Source organism: Triturus cristatus, chromosome 4_2 (genome assembly GCF_964204655.1).
Source record: "Triturus cristatus chromosome 4_2, aTriCri1.1, whole genome shotgun sequence".
NCBI classification, from domain to species: Eukaryota; Metazoa; Chordata; class Amphibia; order Caudata; family Salamandridae; genus Triturus; species Triturus cristatus.
Window position 1 is genome coordinate 323,822,493 of NC_140586.1, and position 23,092 is coordinate 323,845,584.

General features: G+C 46.2%; 1 protein-coding gene across 1 annotated transcript in view; it reads right to left on the bottom strand.

Moving 5' to 3' along the window:
- Window positions 1-23,092, bottom strand: part of HMCN1 (hemicentin 1) — a 1,072,905-nt gene that overhangs the window by 834,654 nt on the left and 215,159 nt on the right. Inside the window, exon 5 of the mRNA XM_085601687.1 lies at window positions 4,548-4,719. Coding sequence (XP_085457813.1) covers window positions 4,548-4,719 — 172 coding nt within the window. The remainder of the gene's footprint in view (window positions 1-4,547; window positions 4,720-23,092) is intronic.

The window sequence follows — 23,092 nt, forward strand, 5'->3', positions numbered from 1 at the left end:
TGGAACATGATTGCATCAAGATGAATTCATATGAAGATTGAAAATAAATATGAATTAAGCTATGATGATGGTTTGACTAACTTACTTACACAACGTTGGTCAAGAACAGTTTAAACACCCTCTGGGTGTCTGGTAGTGCCCACGGGGACGTTCCCTATATTAGAGAACGCTGTTCATTGTTTTACTTGTATACTGGACTGGAGTACACACCCAAGGTGCACACTGAACCTCAAGTAACTTGCTACAAATCCAGGCTGTGCGCGATCAATCCAATTTAAATCCTACCAAACAGCATGATCTGTAGCTAGCAAAAAATCTTTCTTTTTCCAGAGTTCGAAGACAGATAGTTGGAAGTTATCCAGATTTTCCTCTCCTGCAGGCAGTATGTAACAGAGCTGCTGTCAGTTGTAAAACTCACTCAGATCCAGCATGATATTTCTGTCATCAGCATACATTTGAAACTGCTGACCAACTGCTGTAATCAGTTATATGAGAGGGAACCTGTAAGTATTGGACAGCAACGGGACAAAGCAGATCCTCCCGGGATGCCCCTAACTGAAGCATATAGAGGAGAGGAAGAATCCCCTCAATTGACTTGTTGAGTCGACCCAAGTTAAAATCGCACGTACTTCTATAACATGTATTGCGCAAGGGCACAACCGCCTATGGTGTATAAGGTGACACATTCCAACAAGAGTTCTAAGAGAATAAGAGTTGGTGGGTGTTTTTGATCCCAGAATCAAAGGAGCTCTTCACTTATGTCCAGATCCACAATCTCAGTACTTCTAGAAGAGCGAAAGCCAGATTGAAAGTGTGAGAATAATGTATTCGATTCACAGTACTCTTGCAATTGAGCAGTAGCAATTGATAGGTGGGCAATCACTGACTTTATGTACATTTCTCCCACTTGGGCACATGGTCAGGTTCAGTGCTTAACTTGTAAAAAAATATACAAAATTAAGGGGGGCTGGGGGGGCTGAATGCCGAGATTGACGAATGCCAAGGCTGCCTAGTCTTATTTCCAACTGATGCCTCTCTTCTTTCTCCATCTTGCAATTCCTGCCTCTTTATCTTGCTCTTGCCGGTTCTCTTTATCCCCACATCCTCCCTATGCCATTGTTTTCCTGTCTTCCTCTTCCTTCTTCATTCATCACTCTCTGCCTTTCTCTCTGTCACTCTGGGGCAAAGACTGATGATGAAAAACAGAACTCAGTCCTCAAAAGAGAGTGCTCATTCCCACCACTGTCAACCACATCTACCAACCTTGATGATATAGTGCTAGACGCAGAACAAATGATCACTGACTAGTTTCTAGATTGATCAAGAAGGGGAAAAGATTGTGTTTATGTGTGTGTGTGTGTGTATATGTGTGTGTGTTCACGTGTGTGTGTGTTTGTGTGAGAATGCATATAAGTAGCAATATGTTTATTTGACACAGAATACCAAATTGATAGCAGAAGGGCAATATGATTCCTCAGCATATGCAATGCTACAGAAAAATGTCCTGTCTTTTGTTTTAGCAAGAACATGGCATGAAGGATAAATACAGTTTAGCGCAGCGGTGCATGGCAGCCTTCCACTTACAGTGTGGTGTAGACAGATATCTACATTTGGTACTGACTGCTGCATAAGCTGAGATGACAGCATTGATCCCAGCCAGGAGATGCCATATTTTAACCATATCACAGGTTTATAGCCATGGGTTGTAAGACAGAGGTGGATTAACAACACGTGCATAATATACAAAGTAACATTCAAAAAGCATGAGAAGCCATTTTGACTTTGCTGCTGCTAATAACAAAGGCTGCATTTGAAACAAAAAATGGAATATGTGCTATATGGTGCTTGATAATTGTTAAATGGATGTTCATGAATAGGCATTGAGGCTCTGCAGGGTTTTGGAGGCAATAGGTGTAAGAAATTAGGCAATTGGGTGATGGGGTAGAAGCACTTCTCATACAACAGTCCTTGTCAGAGTGAGCCAAAAAAGTCACTAAATTAACCAGTGCGACCCTCTGGTACTTTGGCACTAAGCATTCAGGCTTAACTTTGAGGCAACGTAAAAGATATTTATGCAGCACACAAACAGTAATAAAGTGAAAACACAACACAAGAAAAATCCCAAACCAATTTGGAAAGACAAAGTAAAATGTAATAAATAAAATTACACCAAAATGAACAAAATCCAATCCATAAAACCAGAGATACTGAATGTTACATTTTTTTGTGAAAAAGCACCAAGAAGCACAAAGTGCCATACGCAGTCATCTGGTTCCACTAGACTAGGGGAAGTCAGATACAGGGACCAAGTTAGTCCCACTGAAGAGCTCCCTTGTCAAGTCTACCACAAAGAATTCCGTTGGCGTTGGAGGAGGCTGTAAGATGGAGGTTTCCGACGCAAAGAGCAGGTCGAGTGTCACAAATGGTTGTTGTTGTAGAGAAAACAGCTGATTGTTGTTGGAGCTTTACGTTGATGCAGGCTGTCATTGCTGTGGCAGGTTGAGCGCTGCTAGTTGTTACTGACAGTCGTTGTTAGCCTGACAGCAGATGTCACCGGAGCTTCACGTTGGTGGTCATCGCGGGTTACAGAGTCTTGGTGTGAAAGGGCCCATTTGCAGTTGTGAAAAGGCCTACTTGAGGATTTTCACCTTTTCCTTCAGGAGGAGCTCTCATTGATGCCAGCCAAGGGTCTAGAACCTGGGGGCACCTTTAGGGGATAATGACTCACTCCAGCAATTGCCCGCAGCAGGGCACAGGCAGGTCCAGTTCCAGTTGTTCTAGAAGCTTGTTGTGTCCCTGTAGCTCACAAAGGTGGTCCGCCAACTGACCTTTGGAGTCACTCTGAATAACCTGAGATCAAGGCAAGCAGGTCTAATCATCCTTTTTCAGACAGCAAAGCAGTTCTTCAAGTGGCAGGTAAGTCCTTCTGGTAGCAGGGCAGTCCTTCTTCTGGTTCTTCCAGAAGTGTTCTGATAAGAGGTTTCGAAGCTCCCACTTTTATACCTGGTCCCAGCATTTGTGTGGTGGCATTCCCTGACCTACCCCCAAAACTGGTTCTGGGCAGTTCTTCTCCTTCCTCTGGGTTTGGCTCCAAACTGACTAGGAGAGCAAAGTAAGGGCAGGCCTGGTGTCATGTTCCTTTGTGTGTGCAGTGGACAAGGTCCTTTGAAATGTAAAAAGGGATGGGTACAGCTCATCCCCAATAACCACAAAAAGAGGGACACGGGGCTTTTATACATAAGGTCCAGCACATATGCCCAAATGCAATATGAAAATTGGAGTTGTGCTGTTCCTGAATAAACTAGAGTGTAGCAATATACATAAGACAGTAGGCTATAGAGTCAAAGAGATGGGAAACCATTTCTTTGGAATATAATGCCCTCACACACCCAGGTGGGTGTCATGCTTCATCATTGACCTGCTCCTCGTCTGGCCGGCGCTGCAATGCCCGACGGGCTCCCAATGAGGGGCACTTTGGCAGAGATCTTTTTCCAAATAGCCGTTTGGTGCCGTGGGGGTGAGGGGCTTAGTGAGTGTAGATGAAGAAGTGGTGTGTGATGTTTATGTGAATTGGCATTGCGCCTTTCCTTTTTATTTTAATCAGGTTAGGAGACCCCACAATCAAATCATTTCTGCTGTTTTAACCCCTTCCATGCGGGGCGGATTCCCCTGCTGTGCTGAGCGCTGCTTGCGCGGGCGTGGTCATGACGGAACGGTTCCGTCATGAGCACAGCTCAACCGACGCTCATGACGGAACCGTTCCGTCATGAGCGTCGAAGGGGTTAATTCACATAAACATCACATAAACAACAGTAGACAGCTGGACGAGAGGTGGCAGATACCCAAGTCACTGAGAACATAATAAGCGTACTGTGGACGACAAAGTATTGCAGGTAATGTACTAAGGGAGGTTTCAGGTTTGTAAAAGAGACTGAAAATGAAAATTGGTTTAATAATGATGAGTGAGCGGCCTTAGAAACAGGGAGCAGCCAAACATCTTAGAGGTAAACATAAGTTTAAATTGTTTGGTAGAAGGGGGTTGACAAGAGGCAAAGGGTGCTCAAAGGAAGGAAGCAGATGCAAAGCGGACAGCGCAATGAGAGTACAGCATGTGATCAGGCCTGCACAACAGAGAATTTTGCAAGTCAATGAAGATAGTCTGTGTCTAATGAGGAAGTTGGCCAGAGAGAGATGGGAAGATTAGTGAAATGCACCAGTATAGAGGTGATCCATGAATGATTCAGATGGCACGACTCTGGATCGAGTGGAGAAGGCCTTGGTGAGCACATGTAGGAGGTTGCAGATGTGTAAATAATAGTTGACATGAATGTTTTAGCAGCCTGGCAGGACAGAAATGGGAAAGGACCCTGGCAATGCTGTGACTACAGTAGTGCAAAACTCCAACAATGTTCATATGTGAGAGTAGCCGGAGAGCAAAGCAGGAAAAGGGACACCAATGTTTCCAAGTCTGGGTTTAAGAAAGCATTGGAGACAAGAGCAGGTCTTTTGTAGATATGATCATCTATAACATAAGCTTCATAACCTACCTAATGGATCCCGGATTTCAATCTCTGGAGAAGGTCCACTCAGCGACACAGTGACCTCCTTTAGACTTGGATCGAATGGTATTTGCCATGTGTTCACAGCGTGGCTCAAATGATCTGTTGAAAGGAGGTGCACCTTGGATGCCTGCACTGCTTCTTCCACCCATTTTAGAACCTGGAACAGGAAAGTGAAGGAAACAATGTTAGTCAACATAATGCAAAGATTAGCATCAATCATTGTTTATCTGTTTATTTTAAGGGGACACACAATCGGTCCTATGCACTGCAGTACCGCAGCACTGTAAAACATCTAAATTGCCAACAGTAACAATACAATCAAAATCTGAAACATCATTTAAGGGCAGCAAAGTTCAAGAATAAGATTCCAAGAATATGATTCTTTAGCTGTTTACAGTAAGATTACAAACCTGGTGTGCTGTTTATAGCAAGGAATAGAGATATGATGTGTCAGGGATAGGACACAAACAGGCCCGATCACTGAAGATCAAAGGGTAGAAGCACAGGCCAGTTTTTAGGTCGAGCCTGTAGCAGTGTGCATGCGCTGCACTGGTGAGACTTTTAGTAAGGGGCTTTCAAAAGCTCACCACACGCTTGCTCGTGCGTGTGTGGCCTATTGCTTGCGGTTACCCGCACAGGCGCCATATGTTTTGAATTATCGTGCCCAGACATATGGCCTGGTGCTCGCTCTCGCGCGCACCACTCGCGCGACGCTGCATTCCTTTACCACTCGCGGGACGCTGCAGTCCTTTTTTAAAAAACTTTTTCTTAAATGTTTCTTGTTTTGCTAAATTTGGTAAAGGGTGTTTTAAGAATAAACAACTCTTCTAAAAACATTTTGTGGTGAGTATGGGATGAGAACATCTTTTAGACACTTCACCTTAGAGATTTTGTGTTATACCTAAAATAGCTTCTCCGAAAATATTAATTGATAGCTATATCAAAAATGACTCCTTTTTTTTTTGGTTCGGCCTCTGAAAAACAGAAGTTCACAAGTGGTTTTGACCTCTGTACTTTGTAAATAAGGTTCTCTAGTGTAGAGGAGACACTGGTACTAAGGCACCAATGGGGTAAATCCAACAGATTTGCGGGGCCACTGGCCACACAGCTAGATGGACCTGAGATAGTGTAGTTGTTTATGAATCATCAAGTCTATCTCATATGAAAGTGAAATCATCATAAGATGATACTCTAGATTACAGTGAACAGGTGACATGCTCAAATGGGGAACAACACCCTTGCATTGAAGATGCCATGTTCTGTACCAGTTGTTTTTCATTATTACCATGGCCAAGAACTGTGCAAAAGAGGAGTCTTGCCTCCAAAGCCAAGCATGTCAAAATAAAGGTATCACTCAATAACTTCAAGCACAAGTTCCTACCCTTTTTTATAATGCAGGATGTAGATTTTGAAGCTGAAATGCACACCGTTAGCTATTTGTTGAAGCTGCTTGATTATCCTTAGACAATAGTGGAATTGCACAGAAATATAAACCCTGGCATTTCAGATGTCTGGTCATTGAAAAGACAGAGGTCTGAAAAATGCTGTCATTTGTTCCCATAATTAAACTGACCGATCAATGACAACTTTATGCTACAATAAACACTGTTCTCACTTGCTGCTTGGTGAAGTGCATACCTCATGGACTTCCTGAATTGGAAAGAGTCATTAAGGGCCTTATTACGAGTTTGGCAGTCCAACCGCCCGAACATTGAGGTAGGGCCACCAGATTTTCCTATTACAGGTTTACCACGGTGCCCACAGTGTAGCTGCGGAGATTTTTTTAGTGGTGGTGATTATTTTTCCATATGTATTGATGCCTGTGTGAGCATTTCGACTGCATATGTGTCAGATGCACATATATGCATGATACATGAGGAATAATACTACCTACCCATTGCCGGAGTCGGGCCCATATGTGGCCAGTCCAGACATTGGTATATGGTACAAAAAGTACTCAGCTGAACATCGCCACAAACAGGGTCATAAATACCTGGGGTGAAGATGCTGCTGTGAAGGGGGGACCAGCAGGAAGGGATCCACATGAAACTCTGACCGAAATCACAGGAAGGTTGTGTGTAGGCACCCCAAACAGTGGTGTTGGGAGGGGGGTGTGGTGGGTGCGGGCTGCCCCGGGTGTCATCACTGAGGGGGTGACAAAATGGCACTGGCGGGGGTGGTAACAAAATGGCAAAAATATGTGTAACTATATTTTTTTTCCCTTAGTTTAATAATTTCAATGTGGGTGGGGGTGACAAGAAATGTTCCGCACCGGGAACCACCTGACCTTGCTATGCCACTGACCCCAAATCCTTCGTTTCGGCTGGCTTGAAGATGGTGGTCTCAACACCATGGTCAGCTCATGGAAAAGCGAACTCATAATACGGACGGTATTAAAACTCCCCTGTACCGTCCTATGGCAGCTGCTTTTCCCTGACAGTGACTTCGACGGTCTGCGGTGTGCTGGTGGTGTCAGCGGTTCAGTTGTGGTCTGTACAAATGCAGTCCTCACATCTTGTAATACGGCGGTTGGGGCACCAAGCTTGCGGCGTTCTGACTGTGACCGTGGATACACAGACCGCCAAACCCGTAATAAGGCCCTAAATGTCCTCAGTCACATCTGGATAAAACACGTAAAAGCGATGATTGCGCCACATGTTTGATATGCATGGTAAGTATTCTTTCTAAATTGCACATTGCAGTTTTTGCTCCCAACATTTTTTGGTTCCAGAGCTCCAGTACAGATACTGTGTGAATTAGACCCACATACCCATGCTACATCTGAGCTTTCTCCTTTTTATGCCCCTCTTTAGCCTTTCCACTTCAGCTAGTTGATTACCTCCCATTAGTGCTTTTATTGGCTGCCTTATGACAGGGAGGGGGAGAGTGTGATACCATATCCACACACTCCCTCCCGAAGTGGGAGGTTCAAGTATATACAGTTTAACATTTTACATAGGGCATACTTATCTCCTGATGAAGACACCAAAATATTAGCATCTGTCACTGGCTTCTGTCCTGTGCAGCGCCTTCAGCAAATTTTCATAATATGGAGTGGAGTGCCCCATCTTTGGGGACCTAGTAGTCCTCAGTGGGGGACAAGCTGATTGCTATAAATGGGCAGGCTAGCTAGCACTGTTAGGAGGCATGCATCCTCCGGCTCTTTAAAAGGCCCAAAAACGACGACAAAGACACATTAAACTCTTGATCTGGCCTTACTGCTTGCCAAATGTGAAATCACTATGACATTGAAGTCTATTGCCCCTGCCACAACTGACGAATGGTGCCAGTACACCCTCAGGTGGACTGAGGCTGGGAGTAGAGTGCTGCAAAGAGAAAGGATCAGAGATCTACGCAGGCATCCAATTGCGGATGACTGTGATGACCTGTTACTCTCTCTGAAAGAGGGACCCTGGCATGATAACGTGCAACTTTAGACTCCCCAAGCCACCTGACGTTGCCCTGAGCTTCTTTAGCTCCCCTTCCCCAACACACAATCACACCTTCTGCACTGCCACAACCAACAAGCTTGCCAACAAAACAAAAAATCCAGAGAATCGCCTCAGGAACATAGCAACCACCATCCAACCTACAAATAAAATAAATATCAGAACAAAAGATGCTAACAGACAACAATCGCTAACCAAGGCAGGAAGACCATTTTGATTACCATGAGACTCTGCTCAAGCTAGAATCTTCAAAAGCAGTATCCTTAGCACATGTGCTGGCATTGAATGTATGACGTTACAACACATACATTTACAACGCATGCCTTTACAACACAGTTTTTACATCGCAACATCCTTTACAACGCATTCTTTTACATCACATGCCAGTACATCGCATTTTCAGAAACTACCTTGCAACGCATTCCATTACATCGCATTATACCTTTACAACGCATACCATTACAATGCATACCATTACATCGCATTTAAGGTAAGTGTTGGATAGTATAGGGGTAATAATTACTATTCTCACTCCAGTGAGTGCAACAGTAGGGTAAGTGATGGATAGTGTAGGGGTAAAAATTACTATTTTAACTCCAGTGAGTGCAACAGTAGGATAAGTGTTGGATAGTGTAAAGGTACTATGCGTTGTAATGGTATGCATTGTAATGACTTGCGATGTAATGCCTGCATTGTAGTGACATGCGTTGTAATGACATGCCTTGTAGTGACATGCGATGTAATGGCTGCGTTGTAATGACATGCGATTTAAAGGATGTCGCGATGTAATGACTGCTATGTAAAGGTCGTGCGATGTAATGATTGCGTTGTAAAGGTTGTTTCCCGCTGGCATTAGATCAAGAAACACACTGAACAACTCACTAGATGCAGGATATTTTACACTGGAATTCAAGAACTCATTTATCAGACCATTCAATAGAAAGAAAAACACTGCTCCATCTAACCCAGTGAATTTAAGGCTTAGTCATTCCAAATGTCCATTTATAGAATAACAGGTAGAAAGAGCCATCTCACAGACCACTAACGATCTACTCACAAATGAGAAAGCACAGGCAGTGGCATGGAGGCGGCTGTGACAGCCATCAGGGATGGCCTGCCATTGACAGTGGGCAATAATCGAGTGGCAACATTACTCCTCCTGTTTCAAACACAGGCAAAGCATTGATTCAGTTCCACCACTCATTAAATCTCATCTGCTCTCACACTGTGACAATCCTGAAGGACCATTCATCCATCTGCTCTCATTCAACCTCTACACAGCCCCCTTACCTGATCTACGCATGTAACCTACCATGCTATAGCTATGCATATGACAGCCAGGTTATCCTAAAACTAGAACGTCCTCAGGATCTAGGCTCATTTAGACTCAACAGGTATCATGATGCCTGAGACAAGTGAATCACAAGCAATACATCTTAGACTCAATTCCACCAAAACATAGATCATGATCTGGTGACAGTGGATTAAGTGCCAACCTACAATGATCTGACCCAAGAAATTGGCCTGGCCAAAAAAAATGAGAATCCACCTGTGACATGAAGTGTCACAATCCTTAAAGTAACATTATTCTGCAATGTATCCCTAATCCTCCCTAAGAAACAAGTAACAAGAAGTACATATAACACCAGGTGAGCACTCGGATACATATTCCCACACATGCAGAAATGCCAATATTTCAAAGCAGTAAATGAAGTCTGCGGCTATACTTTCACCAAAGAGCAAATATCATTCTGATTTTCATGTGCTCTGTTGGCTACAGATAGCTAAATGATCTGCCTTGACAGAAATCTGCATCATCCCCAAATCCATCAGTGGGATAGGCCCATGATTCCCACAAGCAAAATTCCAATTATTGTCCAAGAGCTGAAAATGATGTTCAAGTTTAGCACCTCATCTAACCATTCCCTCTTTGAAGAAAAAGACCACTGGAGGAACATTACTCTCATTACATGATGCAAACCTTTGAGCTCTAAACCCTGAACATACAATAGAGTCCTGTAAAGAATTAAAAACCTACCTTTTCCCAAATAAAGGATGCAGATCTAAACTTTCGATTTGGCATCACAAAACCGAACAACATATGAGTCAAACCAGAATAGTCTGCTCACGAGAGCCTCAAGATGGAGAAAGAAACAAGGTCAATTATAAGACAACCCATGAGAACCACTTAAATAGGGCACTACCACAACTGTTTTATTTCAAACCTTGAACTCGGCTATACATCTTCGAATTGTCCTGATAAAACAAGCGTCCTGTCTATCTGCAACTAGGGAGGAAAGAGGGTTCTTCTCCAAACTAGATCGGACCCATAGAACATTCACGTTCCTCATTTAGACGACCCAATAGGAAATGCCTATACATTTAGACAGCCACCATCAGCACCCTCAGAACAATCTACAAAAATCTAAGAGGTCATGGAACTAATGAATGAACATATTCCCCATCCATCACTATGACAGGATTGTGCATTCATTAAAGCTTGTGGTACCAAAACAGTAGGTATCATGGATTACTTCATTAGAGTCCATCCATGCAAGTCCTGTTTTCGTCCTCCAAAGCCCTCAATTGAAAACTTTAAGCATTGCAATCTGTCTGTGCAATCAACAGCTTAACACAGACCAACCAGGCAGATCTATCTCTCCTCTCCCTCAACAGCTCCACCCAGAATTTACAGAACCTGAGTCCAGAGGGCAACATCGAGCACCTGGTGTTGGTTGATGGTTCAGTCATTATCCAACATTCTATAAAGGATCCGCATAGGATCTCACAGCAACCGATTAATGGAAACTGTGCGTCCTCTGCCTCTCACACGTCTTCCTTTTGTCACGCGAACTGCTGTGATCGATAAAAGGGTAAGAGCCCCAGGCGACTTTCATGACACCAAAACGCTTCCCTCATAGACTTCAACGCAAAGACAACACTATTCCCAGTAAGCACTCCTCATGGAATAGCCAGTCAAATAATACATATTTGTGCTTTGTCAGGAATATTAACAACTACAAAAATGCAATTCAATTATAATTACAATGTAACACTGCAAGAGATAATATTGAAGATAATGCCTGGAAATGTGAAACACGTAATACAATATACATAAGCATCCCTAAACATGGGGAGAGAGAAAAAGAGGACAGAGTGCCGCTAACAAATTTATATCCCACAGTTTGCAGTGTTTAAGTGATGAAAGGTTTGGAAACCTATGAGCATATGGCACAATGAGATGAAAATTCAACAATGTGTACCCTAAAACAGTTTAACAAGTGAAAGACCGGTTTAAGATTAAGCACGAGTGTGCATGGAATGCAAACCTAGGTAATAGACACATTCCTCAATTTATAGGGGGATTTGACACATTTTAAGGAGCTTTTATACCTTTTATTGGAGCAATGCAGATAATAAACAGATGCTACACTTTGTAACATCTGTATATTGTTTGTACTGCTCTAGTAAAGGGTATCTCTTCTCTACCAGACCAAGTGGATTGCAGTATGGTGCTTTGAGTGCTGGAGGATGGAGCTCATGCACTCATGAGCCTTATGCAGTGTGCAGAAACGTAGACTACCACAATATTTCCAAACAACTCACATTACAGAGAAATACATACTAGGGCAAAGAGATTTGTACAGCGTGTATGGTCAAGAGAGTTTATTAGAAATGCACATAAGGAAATCAACATGTCAAAAATAATAGAAAAACTTTTGAACAGATATAGAAACTTAGACATCAATTTGGCCCTCAAGAAGTCTATGAATATTTCAAACATGCACCTTTCGCGTCAGTATTCATTCTGAAACCACACACACTAGAGATAAAGTGCAGGTACAGTTATTAGACGCGGTTTAGCAGTGTAGTGTTATGCAAGCGATACTATATGAAATGAGAGACTACAATCGTTCTTGAACTGTATAAGACCACTGGCTGGAACTGAGGCATCTTCGTGTGGCTTATATTCAAATATCGCCATAAACTCTAAAACCAGGTCCGGAAGTGACTGTGGTTGCATTGTATGCATATGGATTATCTACCTGAATTACAGGATGGTCTATGCTGTACTGTGGGATGATCCTGATGTGAGGATGTGCAATGATGTTTCAACCCCTTGTATAGTATGCTGATATTGGGTCAGCCAATCAGAAAGCTTACAATGCTGCCACTAACTACTGTTGTGTGCCTGCATTTTAAGTTCAGCGGCACGAACATGAAGCACTCAGGGACAGCAGACATTTTTATGCGCATCACCAGTTGCATGATAAGAGGGGATGGGATCAGAATCCAATACCAACACAACGAAGGGGGCATAAAAACTGACTGGAAGATGACGGCTCCCAAGAGGGACCCTCATCACTATAGCAAAAACTCTCCTGGACTCTATTTATTTATTTATTTATACTATTTGCTGAGTTTGTGTAGTTCATACTGACCTGAGCCTGAAAAACAGAAAGTTTCAGAACAGACGGTCAAAGCAATAGCAATGTAGTCGGAGGCCTTCTCCGGGGGATAAAAGGCGTAAATCAGACACTAGGCAAAGTGGATGCCAAACATGACTTATTGGAGCACAAAACGAGTTAGGCAATCTCATCCACGGTTCTTGCTGACAACCAAATACCAGAAGATGGAAGAGTGTGTGATTCTCTTCCAAATATGGTGAAATCCTTAGCTTTCTCAGTAATAAAGAGGCGTAGGGCATAAACAAGGTTCAAGTTTTATGCTAGGCATTTTGGATTATGTAAAAGTACTAATACTTTCTCTTACACATGTTTATGCCTTTGTAAATTATCCCCAACACATCTAAAATAGGAATAAAATTGCAATAGTCAGGGCATATTCATATACAGTTAGCACAAATCAGCATTGTAGTGCCCTCTTTGGACATCTACTAATACGATGTTGGACATTTTGGGGTTGATTCACAGATATAAGTGTGCCCTCTTCTAGCACGTCTTCCCATATCCATAAATGCTTTTGTGAATCAGCCCGCTTGCGTGGCTCTGCTTTCACAGAAGTCACAGCCCTGACAACGTCGTCTTATCTGGGCCCTGCCGAAAAACTCAACCCGATGTAATACCTTTGTAATCTGTAATACCTCTGGCTGGTGTTCCCTGGTTACATTCTGCTATTCTGTATTGAAACCGCTGTGCAGTACTGTACTCTGTTACACAACCATATATAACTGCTGATTTAGGTGTATGCTTATCCCACATGTACAGCGCAAAGACACCACCCCTCTTGGGCCTAGTACACAATCAAGAAAGCCATAAATAAATAAATACATAAATAAATAAATGCATAAATAAATAAATCAAAGTACCATGGCCCATCCTTATGCCTAAAATTAAAAATATTTTAGAAAATAGTGCATGAAGAAAACAAAGAAACTCCCGCGCTCCCTTTTACAATACAACCCAATTGCATATTCTGTCTTCCTTTTTTTCCACCCTTACCACTATCCTTCCTTTTCTTTTCTCTCTAGTTCAACAGCAGCATTTTGAGTTAGCTTTTGCGTCACATATGGGTAATATTAACATTATAAACAGCAAATCAACCATTTTCAGTGTCATCATTGGACAGTGGCGTAGCATGGGGACGGTCTGGCACGAGTTTTGGGGGCGGCGGCCCCCCCTCACTCTTACCTGTGGCCGTCACTGTTCGACCGCTGAGGAAATAGCCAGCTCCCCTCCCACTCTTACACACGGCCGCGGGGCGGCAAATGCAGGGGCCGCCATGGGCGGCCATAGGTGTAGCTACACTAACTGTTGTTGCCGTTGGTTGGGTCTTTTCCTGGCCAGAGCATAGTTGCTCCATATGGAATGTCCACTGTTGGAGGGCCCTCTCTTATGATGGAGAATATGCCCTTGACATTGTAACTCATGCAAAAAAATCACCAGCCTGGAAGTGCTGTGAATTTTAGCCAGAGAGATCAGCAGCCAAAGGTGTATGAAAATATGGAGAAAGAGCTTACCTAAGAATCGGCATACACAATATAGATATTTGATGTTATGTCTTCCACTAATTACTTTTACAGTAACTCTTTCTAGTTTTTTTTTCAGTAAATTCGAGATCTACTCAGGTTCTGGGGGCCAGGGTCCTGCCGGTGCTCAGCACCGGCAGTTCTAAAAAGCAGACGCTGAGACGGGTCCCTATCGGGCTCTGCATTTTTGCCCTCACCCTCAGGGTGAAAAAACTTCATAGAGACATGTTATAGTTCTTGCACAGTCTCATCATTTCAGAACGAAAGCATTTCAATATTATATACAACAAAGACATAGTTGTTGCTTATGTATCTCATGCAACAAACTACCACTGACAAAGCCAATAGTCCTGGCTTGCTGTAGGTGTAATGTTACATGCTGCATTATATATCTGGATACAATGACAGAAGCAGCAAAATACTAGTCGAGGTGCACACTATGCTAAGCACAGATTTTTAGCTTGTGTTTTTAAGCAATGCCCTTAATTACATCGACCACGCCCCTTTGAGAGACCCCCAGTCTTTTTATCCAACTAAAATCCCTGCGTGTATTTGAAGTTGTGCTCGGAAGCCGGTCGATGCAATTAAACTTCAGCGCACCCAATACCAAGGCCGGAAGAGTTTAATCCACAACCAGACACTTCGGGGCATATCAACAACAACCGGCGATAATTATCGCAAAGCGTACTTAGCGCTAGGATAATTATCGCCGGCTACCGTGGATTTTTATCGCTGAGATAGCGTGCTATTAGCAACGCTTATCTCAATAGCGATAACAATCCTCACGCTAACTGGCTAACGTGAGATTATCGCTGGAAACCCAGCGATAATCTCACGTTAGCTTGTTGACAGGGACTCACAAACTTAGCCATGATATCCTCCTTCCATAGGATATCATGGCTAAGTCAGTACTGAAGCAGGTGTTAGGAAAGTAGCGATTACAGGGGTTATCGCTACTTTTACTCACGCTATGCTTCATAGCGTGGGGCTTGATGATAGGAGAAATGTCGCTTAGCGACATTTCTCCTATCATGTCAGGTCAGGAACGCCCACTTTGCATCTCATTAGAGATGCAAAGCTGGGCGTTAGAAATCCCCACGCTAAAGCAAGGTTTCACGCGTTAGGGTGACCTTGCTAATATAGCGATAAAATTATCGCCGCTTTTTGGCCGAAAACGGCCGCTAAAGGGGCGATAGTTTTTTATCGCCTTGTTGTAACTATGCCCCTTCCTGTTCGATTTTTCACTCTCTCTTGCAGGTCCCCGGTTTCATTTTGCGCCAGATTTTGCCAACTTTTTCTTCTTAATGATCTGTGTGCTATCCCTCTCTTGCACTCAGTAAATATTTGATAGGGAAAAATAAGTGCAGATCCCCAAAAAGAAGTGCTGGTGCCCCCACTGCACCACCAGATTAAAATAAGCACTGCTGAACAGTGGCCAAGAGAAAAGGGCAGGAAAGGGTGAAAGAAGGAGAAAAAGAAAGATAGGAACAATAAGGAAAGGCAAAGGAAGGAAAAAGAAGAAAGAAGGAGAGAAAGAGACACGAAGTTGAAGGATGTGGAAGTATTTATTTATTTATAAGTTTTATATAGCGCTAGCTAGATCCGAAGATATCAAAGCGCTTTACAAAATTGTGAACAGGAATACAGTAAATCAGGCACGCAAACACAAAAAGAGGCGAGAATTCAAAGTAGCAAAATAGTAAACATCAATGAGAAGAAAAAAAATCATTGTATCTCCCCATGCCAGAAATGTTACATATGTGCAACAAGATAAAAAGAGTGCACTCTCACTATATTGTTTGACAATTGATCAAAATAACAAGGTAACTAATATATCGTCTGCCACTATATAGTCATTGGTAAGCATAAAAAGATTTTAACTAAAATAAAATATATTACTTATTAAATTCCCTACAAGGATGAACAAATATTATTTTAATGAAGAACTTGTTTAATTTAATAAACCTTTACCCAAAATATAATAGGTAACATAATACACACAAATACCTATCAATATTATTAACTATACGGGTCATAGCTAATTAATAATACATCATAATTTAATTAACTAGTATGGACTATGTAGTGGTAAAAATCATCAAAACTACCTTAGTGAAGTAGGGGATAATGATGTAGTGACCCAGATGTAGTGATATGCCTATGTAGTGGCTGGTAATGTTGTAAAATCAGCCAAAATACAATTTCCTGCTGATTTATATCTGGTTTCTATAATGCATTTTCATTGGAAAAGGCACTTTATGGTATCCTATGTGCTGCACCTCCTGAATGAGATGCTCTTCTAACGATAACAATGTGCCACTGCTCCTTCAAGTAAGGCATTTATTAGCAAAATAAAGTTATTATGCATTGGATATAACTTTGTCCGAGCTCCAAGGAAAATTGGAGCACTCCACAGAGGACATTATTGCCCCGGTTACTTACCGGTAACCTTCATTACTCCGAGTATAGTCTTCCTCGCCACATGACTAACAAAGTGAGCTTCAGCTCCACACCAGAACCCTCCAAAGCAAAAAGTCAGCCTCCCATCCCTTCCCAATATGGTCGACCCATTACACCCTGACCTCTATAAGAGGCGGGCCAGCCCAACCCATCAGCCTGAAACTACCAAGCACCAACATGAAGCCGATAGCAAGACCGGGAGGGAGGGATGGGAACTCATGTGGCGAGGAAGACTATACTCGGAGTAATGAAGGTTACCGGTAAGTAACCGGGGCATTACCTCCTCGTTAGTCTTCCTCGCCACATGACTAACAAAGTGAACACATACCAAAGCCAAGCGGCTTCATGGAAACTCACAAGAAACCAATGGACCAGGACGGGACAGAAAGACACCTGTAGGGCCTCCAAACCGGACCCCACAGACACGAAGCGCCTACAGAACACGTGCCCCAACCAAAAGAACAAGGGAGGACAGAGAAGGCACGGCACCAGACCACACGGAGCCAAAAGGCAACCGTAAACAGGCCCTCAAACAGAAAACAGCAAGCCGGTCCAAAATGCCAAGACAGCCGAATGGACAGCCCAAAGCGAGAGGGGAGCAAAAACCCAAACAGCCCATGAGCCACCGGGTCCCCATAGGAATCGAAGAAACAGGGGGCAACCACACCACAGTGACCCAACAAAAAAAGGCCACAGCAGCAAGAGACCCAGTCTGACCGAAGCCCATCCACACGCACGGCGGACCACCAACAGCAAGAGAGTCGAACCACCCCCAAACCAAAGACCGGAGGGGAGAAGAAAACAAAAGCCACCAGATCCGGCGGCAATCAGGGGCAGAAGCAAAAGGAACCAGAGGGAACCCAGACCGGCAGGAGCCGCAAGAACGGACGGAGGCCCAGAAAAGGAAACCAGCACCCCACCCAAACAACAAAAATTAAGGACACCCAAGTCCCACCAGCAAGGAGAGGCAGGTGGGACATGGACCACAGCCACCCAAAGGATCCCCGGACGGAAGCGTGACAGCAACGAGAGAGCCCAGGCAGGAGCAAGGCAAAACCGACCCCGGGGGCCACAGGAAACCACAGCAAAGCGACCCCTACAACAAGGTCACCGAAGAGGACCAGGACCAAGGCCAAGCCCCAAACAGGAAGGTGAACACCCCCCAGGGGACCACAGGCAGCAAGCCACCAAAGGCGAGAAAGACAGAAGAGCCGGGCGGAACGAGTCCGAGAATGGCCATACCCCCAAGGATAAATCCCGAGTTGGAAGGACCCAGTACCCCCACCAGGGACAAAGAAGAACAGGATCCAACCCGCCCAGGGAGCGTCGGACCCCGACCGGGGAAGAGAACCGGTAAAAGCAGCAGCCACGGACAACCACAAGCATAGCGTGAGCAAAAAAACCCCAAGGGGCAACAAAAAACCATGGCAGGATACAAAACCCCAAACCCGAGTGAGCCAGCGCCCACAGAGGCACAACACTGACCACTGAGCAAACCCAGTGCCACAATCCACAGGAGCAGAATCGGAAAGCACCCACGCGAGCCCCACCAACAGGACAAACATCCCGGCCAACAAGCCCAGGCGCGAAGCTGGGATCCCGGACAAGAAGGCAGGAAAAGCCAGCACCCGGGACACAGACAGAGAGTGACCGAGGCAAGAGCCACAAGAAGCCCCCGCGAGGCTGGGGCAAAACCAAGCCAGGAAACGGCCAACAGAAGGCAGATGAGAAACTGCCAAAAAACTGAACAACCGACCCAGCATAGACCCAAGCACGCCCCACAGGTGGAGAGGACGCCAACATCCGGGACGGGGAGACCAGAACACAAAGACCACCGGCCGCACGGGCAGACAGGGCGGAGGGGAGCCATATTTAGAGTCAGGGGACACCCGGATCCGAACCAGGGACACCAGGATCTGCAGCCAAATACTCCACCGGAAGGGACACCCACAGGAACAGGAGAAATCGGGAAACCCCACAGAGCACCGGGACCAACCAGATGGGGAGGACCCCCAACAGACAGATCAGGCAAACACCGACAGTCACCCAGGCACAAAGAGCCCAAAATCGACACTACGGAAGGACAACAACAGGGCAGACAACCCAGACATGAACAGCCAGGGGCCACACAAAACTAGACGAAGGGGGACAGACACCCAAGGCAGGAGATCAACCACAGAGCCACAGCACATGGGACCAGACCCATTCAGCCAAGAATGCAGGAAACCAATGGCAAGGAGCGCACAGATGATGGAACGAAATGCATCCACCCCAGCTCAAGAGAACTGGGACCAAATCCACTGGACACTATAGCACACCATGCCATTCCAGCGAGGAACAGTAAAAATAGCACAAGGCAACACCTGCCACAACTTGTGCACGGGAGCGCGTGGGGAATACAATACTGCACACAACTAGCAAACTGGCATCACCAGAGCCCTCGGAAGGAGTCAGTAGAAGTGAACATGCACCACATGCACCAGCTGAGAACCGTGACCACACGACGAGGAGGAAAGCGCAAGGGATGCCATGGAGCAGGAGAAGAAGGGGACACAACTGCCACGGCCCATGGAAGACAAGCCAAACTGCACCAACGGGAGCAGAAGCCAAAAGCCTACTCGGAGACAAGAGAAGCAGCCCGAGAAGGAAGAACAGGAGCAAACAGAGGATCGCCCCCATCAGACATGCAGGCGCCCACAGCCCCCGAAAACCCCGAAGGCCACAACAAACCAGGACCGGCCAAGGACAACAGTGGAGAGCATGCGGGGACAGGAGCACACAGGAAGGAAGGACCACTGGGCCAAAACCCGGAAGCAAAGCCTGGGAAAGGGAAACACACACCCCACCGGGCTAAAGGCCCAACACCACGTCCACAGCACCTGGTACACCCAGGTGGTCTGCCATCCAGGCACCAACCAGCCCCGACCACGTTCAACGCCTGAGAACAGACGAGAGCAGGAGCTACCGGGTGGAACGGCCGCAGGGCCACGGTAGAAAGACAGACCGCCCGGAAGGGCCCAACACCATGACAAGTAGAGCCCGCAATACGGCATCAAACCTAGGAACCCGACGAGCACGGACACCCAGAAGGAAACCAGGCACCGTCTTCGAAATATTTCCCAACCGTTCCAAAGGAAATACCAATCCCTACACTGTAGACCGAGCAAACAGTGGTATTAAAAGACCAGTGATTGAACACCCAATCTACAGAGTAAGAGTCTAAGACCGTAACCATTAGGCCAGAGTGACGCTGTAACAGAAAACCACAGCAACCCAAACCAAACAGGGAGAATAAGAGAAGTGCACAGAGACACGGAGCGTCAAGCGCTGGAACCGATAGAGGAACCCAGGCTCACAGCGACAAGGACGCCCAACGCAGCCACCACTTAACAAATGAGCGAGGCTCCGTCACAGTAAAAAAGTGCAGTTAACCATTCCCGTCCAGCAGCGTCAAACAGCGCGAACTGGACCCGAGGGCAACAAAGCGCATCACACCAGCCCAGGGAGAAGCAGCGAAATGCCCAGAACCACAAGAGGACGAGCACCACTACACAATGAACGAAAAGCCTGGAGGGAAAGAAGGAATGAACACAGAACACTCACCAGAGTGAGCATTCCCGCCGTCCAGCACAGGGCCACTACGACCCGAAAAACAACGTAACCGTGGGGCCCCTGCACACCACCACTGCAGCCGCAAAGGAGGCAGCCCGGCAGCCGGACCCGCCGCACCTGATGAAAACAGCCCCGATCGAAGCGCACAGAGACTGAAGCCGGGGGAGCTAGGCCCTGCCCCTCGGAGGCAGACCAGCGAGGAACGCCCGCTGGAAACCAGAAGGAGAAGTCAGCAGCCTGGCCCCATCCAACGGAGGCCTCGGGAAATGGCACCCGCTGCGATGCAGACCCCCGCGAAACTCCCGAGCAGACCCCGGAGCGCCGAGGAATGCACCAGCCCCTGCACCCGAAGGTAAGCAGTGCAGACAGGGACACGGGAGCGCGGCCGAGAAAAAAGAAAAGAGGCGTGCTGCCGCCAACAGCCCAGGAGCGTAAGTTACATCAGGCTCACTTGCATCTAAATACAGGGAACCGCATGGCAGGTCAGCCAACAGGAGCAGAAGTGAGGGAAAGTGCAGGGCTTCCAAGCCCGACAGCAGGCACAACCCCGTCCCGCCACACTCCAACCGAGACGGGCCGGTGGAGAACAAGCGACGCCGGGGAAAGAAACCCTGACGGGCAGGCCGGGGCGTCAGACACCCAAGTAAGCACCCAACCACAGCGGCAGTAGAAGATAGCACACATTGGCATTGAAGCCCGTGGTGTGGAATACCAGGAAGCCCCGCGAGGCATGAAATGCAGGGAGGCCCACCCGGAGAAGAAGCGAGTCCCAAAGGAAGCTCGCAGCCACCCGGGATATGACAGCACACCCCGCCAGAGCCCGTCAGCCGTCCCACTCGGTGACAGCAGGGCCCAAATAATAAAGCCCGCTAAAGCAGGGCAGAAAGCAAGGAATGGAGAGGGCGCAGGGCAAAACTCCCAAAGAGCCCGCAAGCACCAGAAGCTCGATAGAGCAGAGCTGTGAACCCAAAGGGACAGTGCGAGGGCCAGAAGGCAGGGGAGCCAGAGAGTGAGCCTGCTGGAGCAGGGCCTCCCCCCCAGGGCACCGGGACCTGCTGGAGCAGGACCTCAGCCCAACTTACCTGATCAGACGCTCTGGAGAATTTGCATGCAGAACTAAAACAACAGGCTGATGGGTTGGGCTGGCCCGCCTCTTATAGAGGTCAGGGTGTAATGGGTCGGCCATATTGGGAAGGGATGTGAGGTATGGGAGGCTGACTTTTTGCTTTGGAGGGTTCTGGTGTGGAGCTGAAGCTCACTTTGTTAATCATGTGGCGAGGAAGACTAACGAGGAGGTAATGCAATAGAAGCATCGCTAAATTGATTCTGCACATACAATCTTGCACATAGATGCATGCATGCCGGCTGCAACCTTAATATTCCACGAGCCCAGCATTTGGCAGCATGGGTGGCAGACTCCTAAGAAAAACTTTCAGTTGCTTCACTTATTTCTTTTAAGCACTGTTTATGCGCTTGTGAAAGCAGCGATCACCCGTGTTAGCCGGACTGAATTAACATGAGTGTGCACATGAATCATCACATGCCTTGGTCAGTTACATCAGTGATGCTAATAAACCCCCACAGGATAAGCCTTTTCCCAGGAGCTCAAAGCTGCCAAACATGTCCTCCAATAGAAACTGACCCATCGTTAGCATTTTTGGGTCATCTAAGTGACACTTAAATTTGCCAAACGTAGCAGCTGCCCCTGCAGGATCCATCCTAAGCGGCCCATTAGGATGGCGTTCGGACTTCAGCCTGCCCACCACCCTAGGGGTGCTGGGACCTGCCGCCAGTGGTGCGGCGGTCCCGCATTGGCAATCAGGATGCCACCGCCACGGTGGCGGTGGCAACCCGCATATATTACATTGTGGCGGGCGGTGCTGTAAGCAGCACCCGCCACAATGCAATATATGCATGTTGTGCGTTGGAATGGACAACGTGGCAGCCACCGTGCGGTGCCTGCCACCTTGTGCATGCCAATTTTGGGGGTACCATGGGTACCCCGCAAGTGCAGCCCCCCAGCCCCCTGGGGGCCCTCAACGGGCCCCCAAAGTGAACTCTGCATGCCTTTCCATGGCAGAGTCTCCGCCATGGAAAGGCATTGAAATTGCCACGTCATAATATGGATGGCGGTGCCTGCAAGGCACCGCCACTATATCATGGGCCTTTTCCGCCCGGTAGGCAATCGTGATGATTGCCTACCGGCGGAAAAGCGGCAGACAGTCTTTCCGTCTGCCTCGGTACCTCCCGCCATGCAAATGTGGCGGGGGGTAAAGGCCGTCCGGCGGGGTGTTTTGGCGGGCGGATCACCACCGCCGGTTGGGTGGTGGCGATCCGCCCGCCATGCTAATAGGCCCCTTAGATTCGCAGCTCAGTTTGACCGGTGGAAATGACGCTCAAAAAGATCATGTTAAGTGAAACTTGCATGTTCCTACGAGTCGAAAGACTAGTGCTGTGACTTTAAACACTTTCTGGGGGAAATAAGGAAAAATCGGTCAAGGTCTTGAGGTGGCATCAGTAGATCTTTGGCATTTATCATATGGGACTATGGGCAGAAACGTTAGTTTAAGGAGGAAAGTAAATGCCAGGTTTATTTTACCTTAGCAACACAGAGTGGAAGGCTTCCTAAGATGGAAGTCACAGTTGCCTGTTCAGAGATGGAAAGAGGGGTGAAAATGATCACTTCTGTTTTAAAAGGCTTTTGCTACATATGTATATTCTTGGATAAATATTTGTAATTAACGTGTTGCCTTTCTTGTATACATGAATTCCAATTTGTGAAAGTCCCTTTTTTAAGATGAGAGCTGAATTTTTTTCTTGGCTACCTCCACTTGACCAAATCGTGTGATTCGAGTCAAATGTGCTTTTTTCAATTTGCTTAAAGATATATTATCGGGCAACACATTGAAAGGTTTGAACTGAGACCAACCCGCATTGCCTACTACTATATTAAAACGGATATTCTCTTAAAAAAAGACGATGACCTGACTCTCCCCGCCCCTCCCTGCTCAGATGGCAGG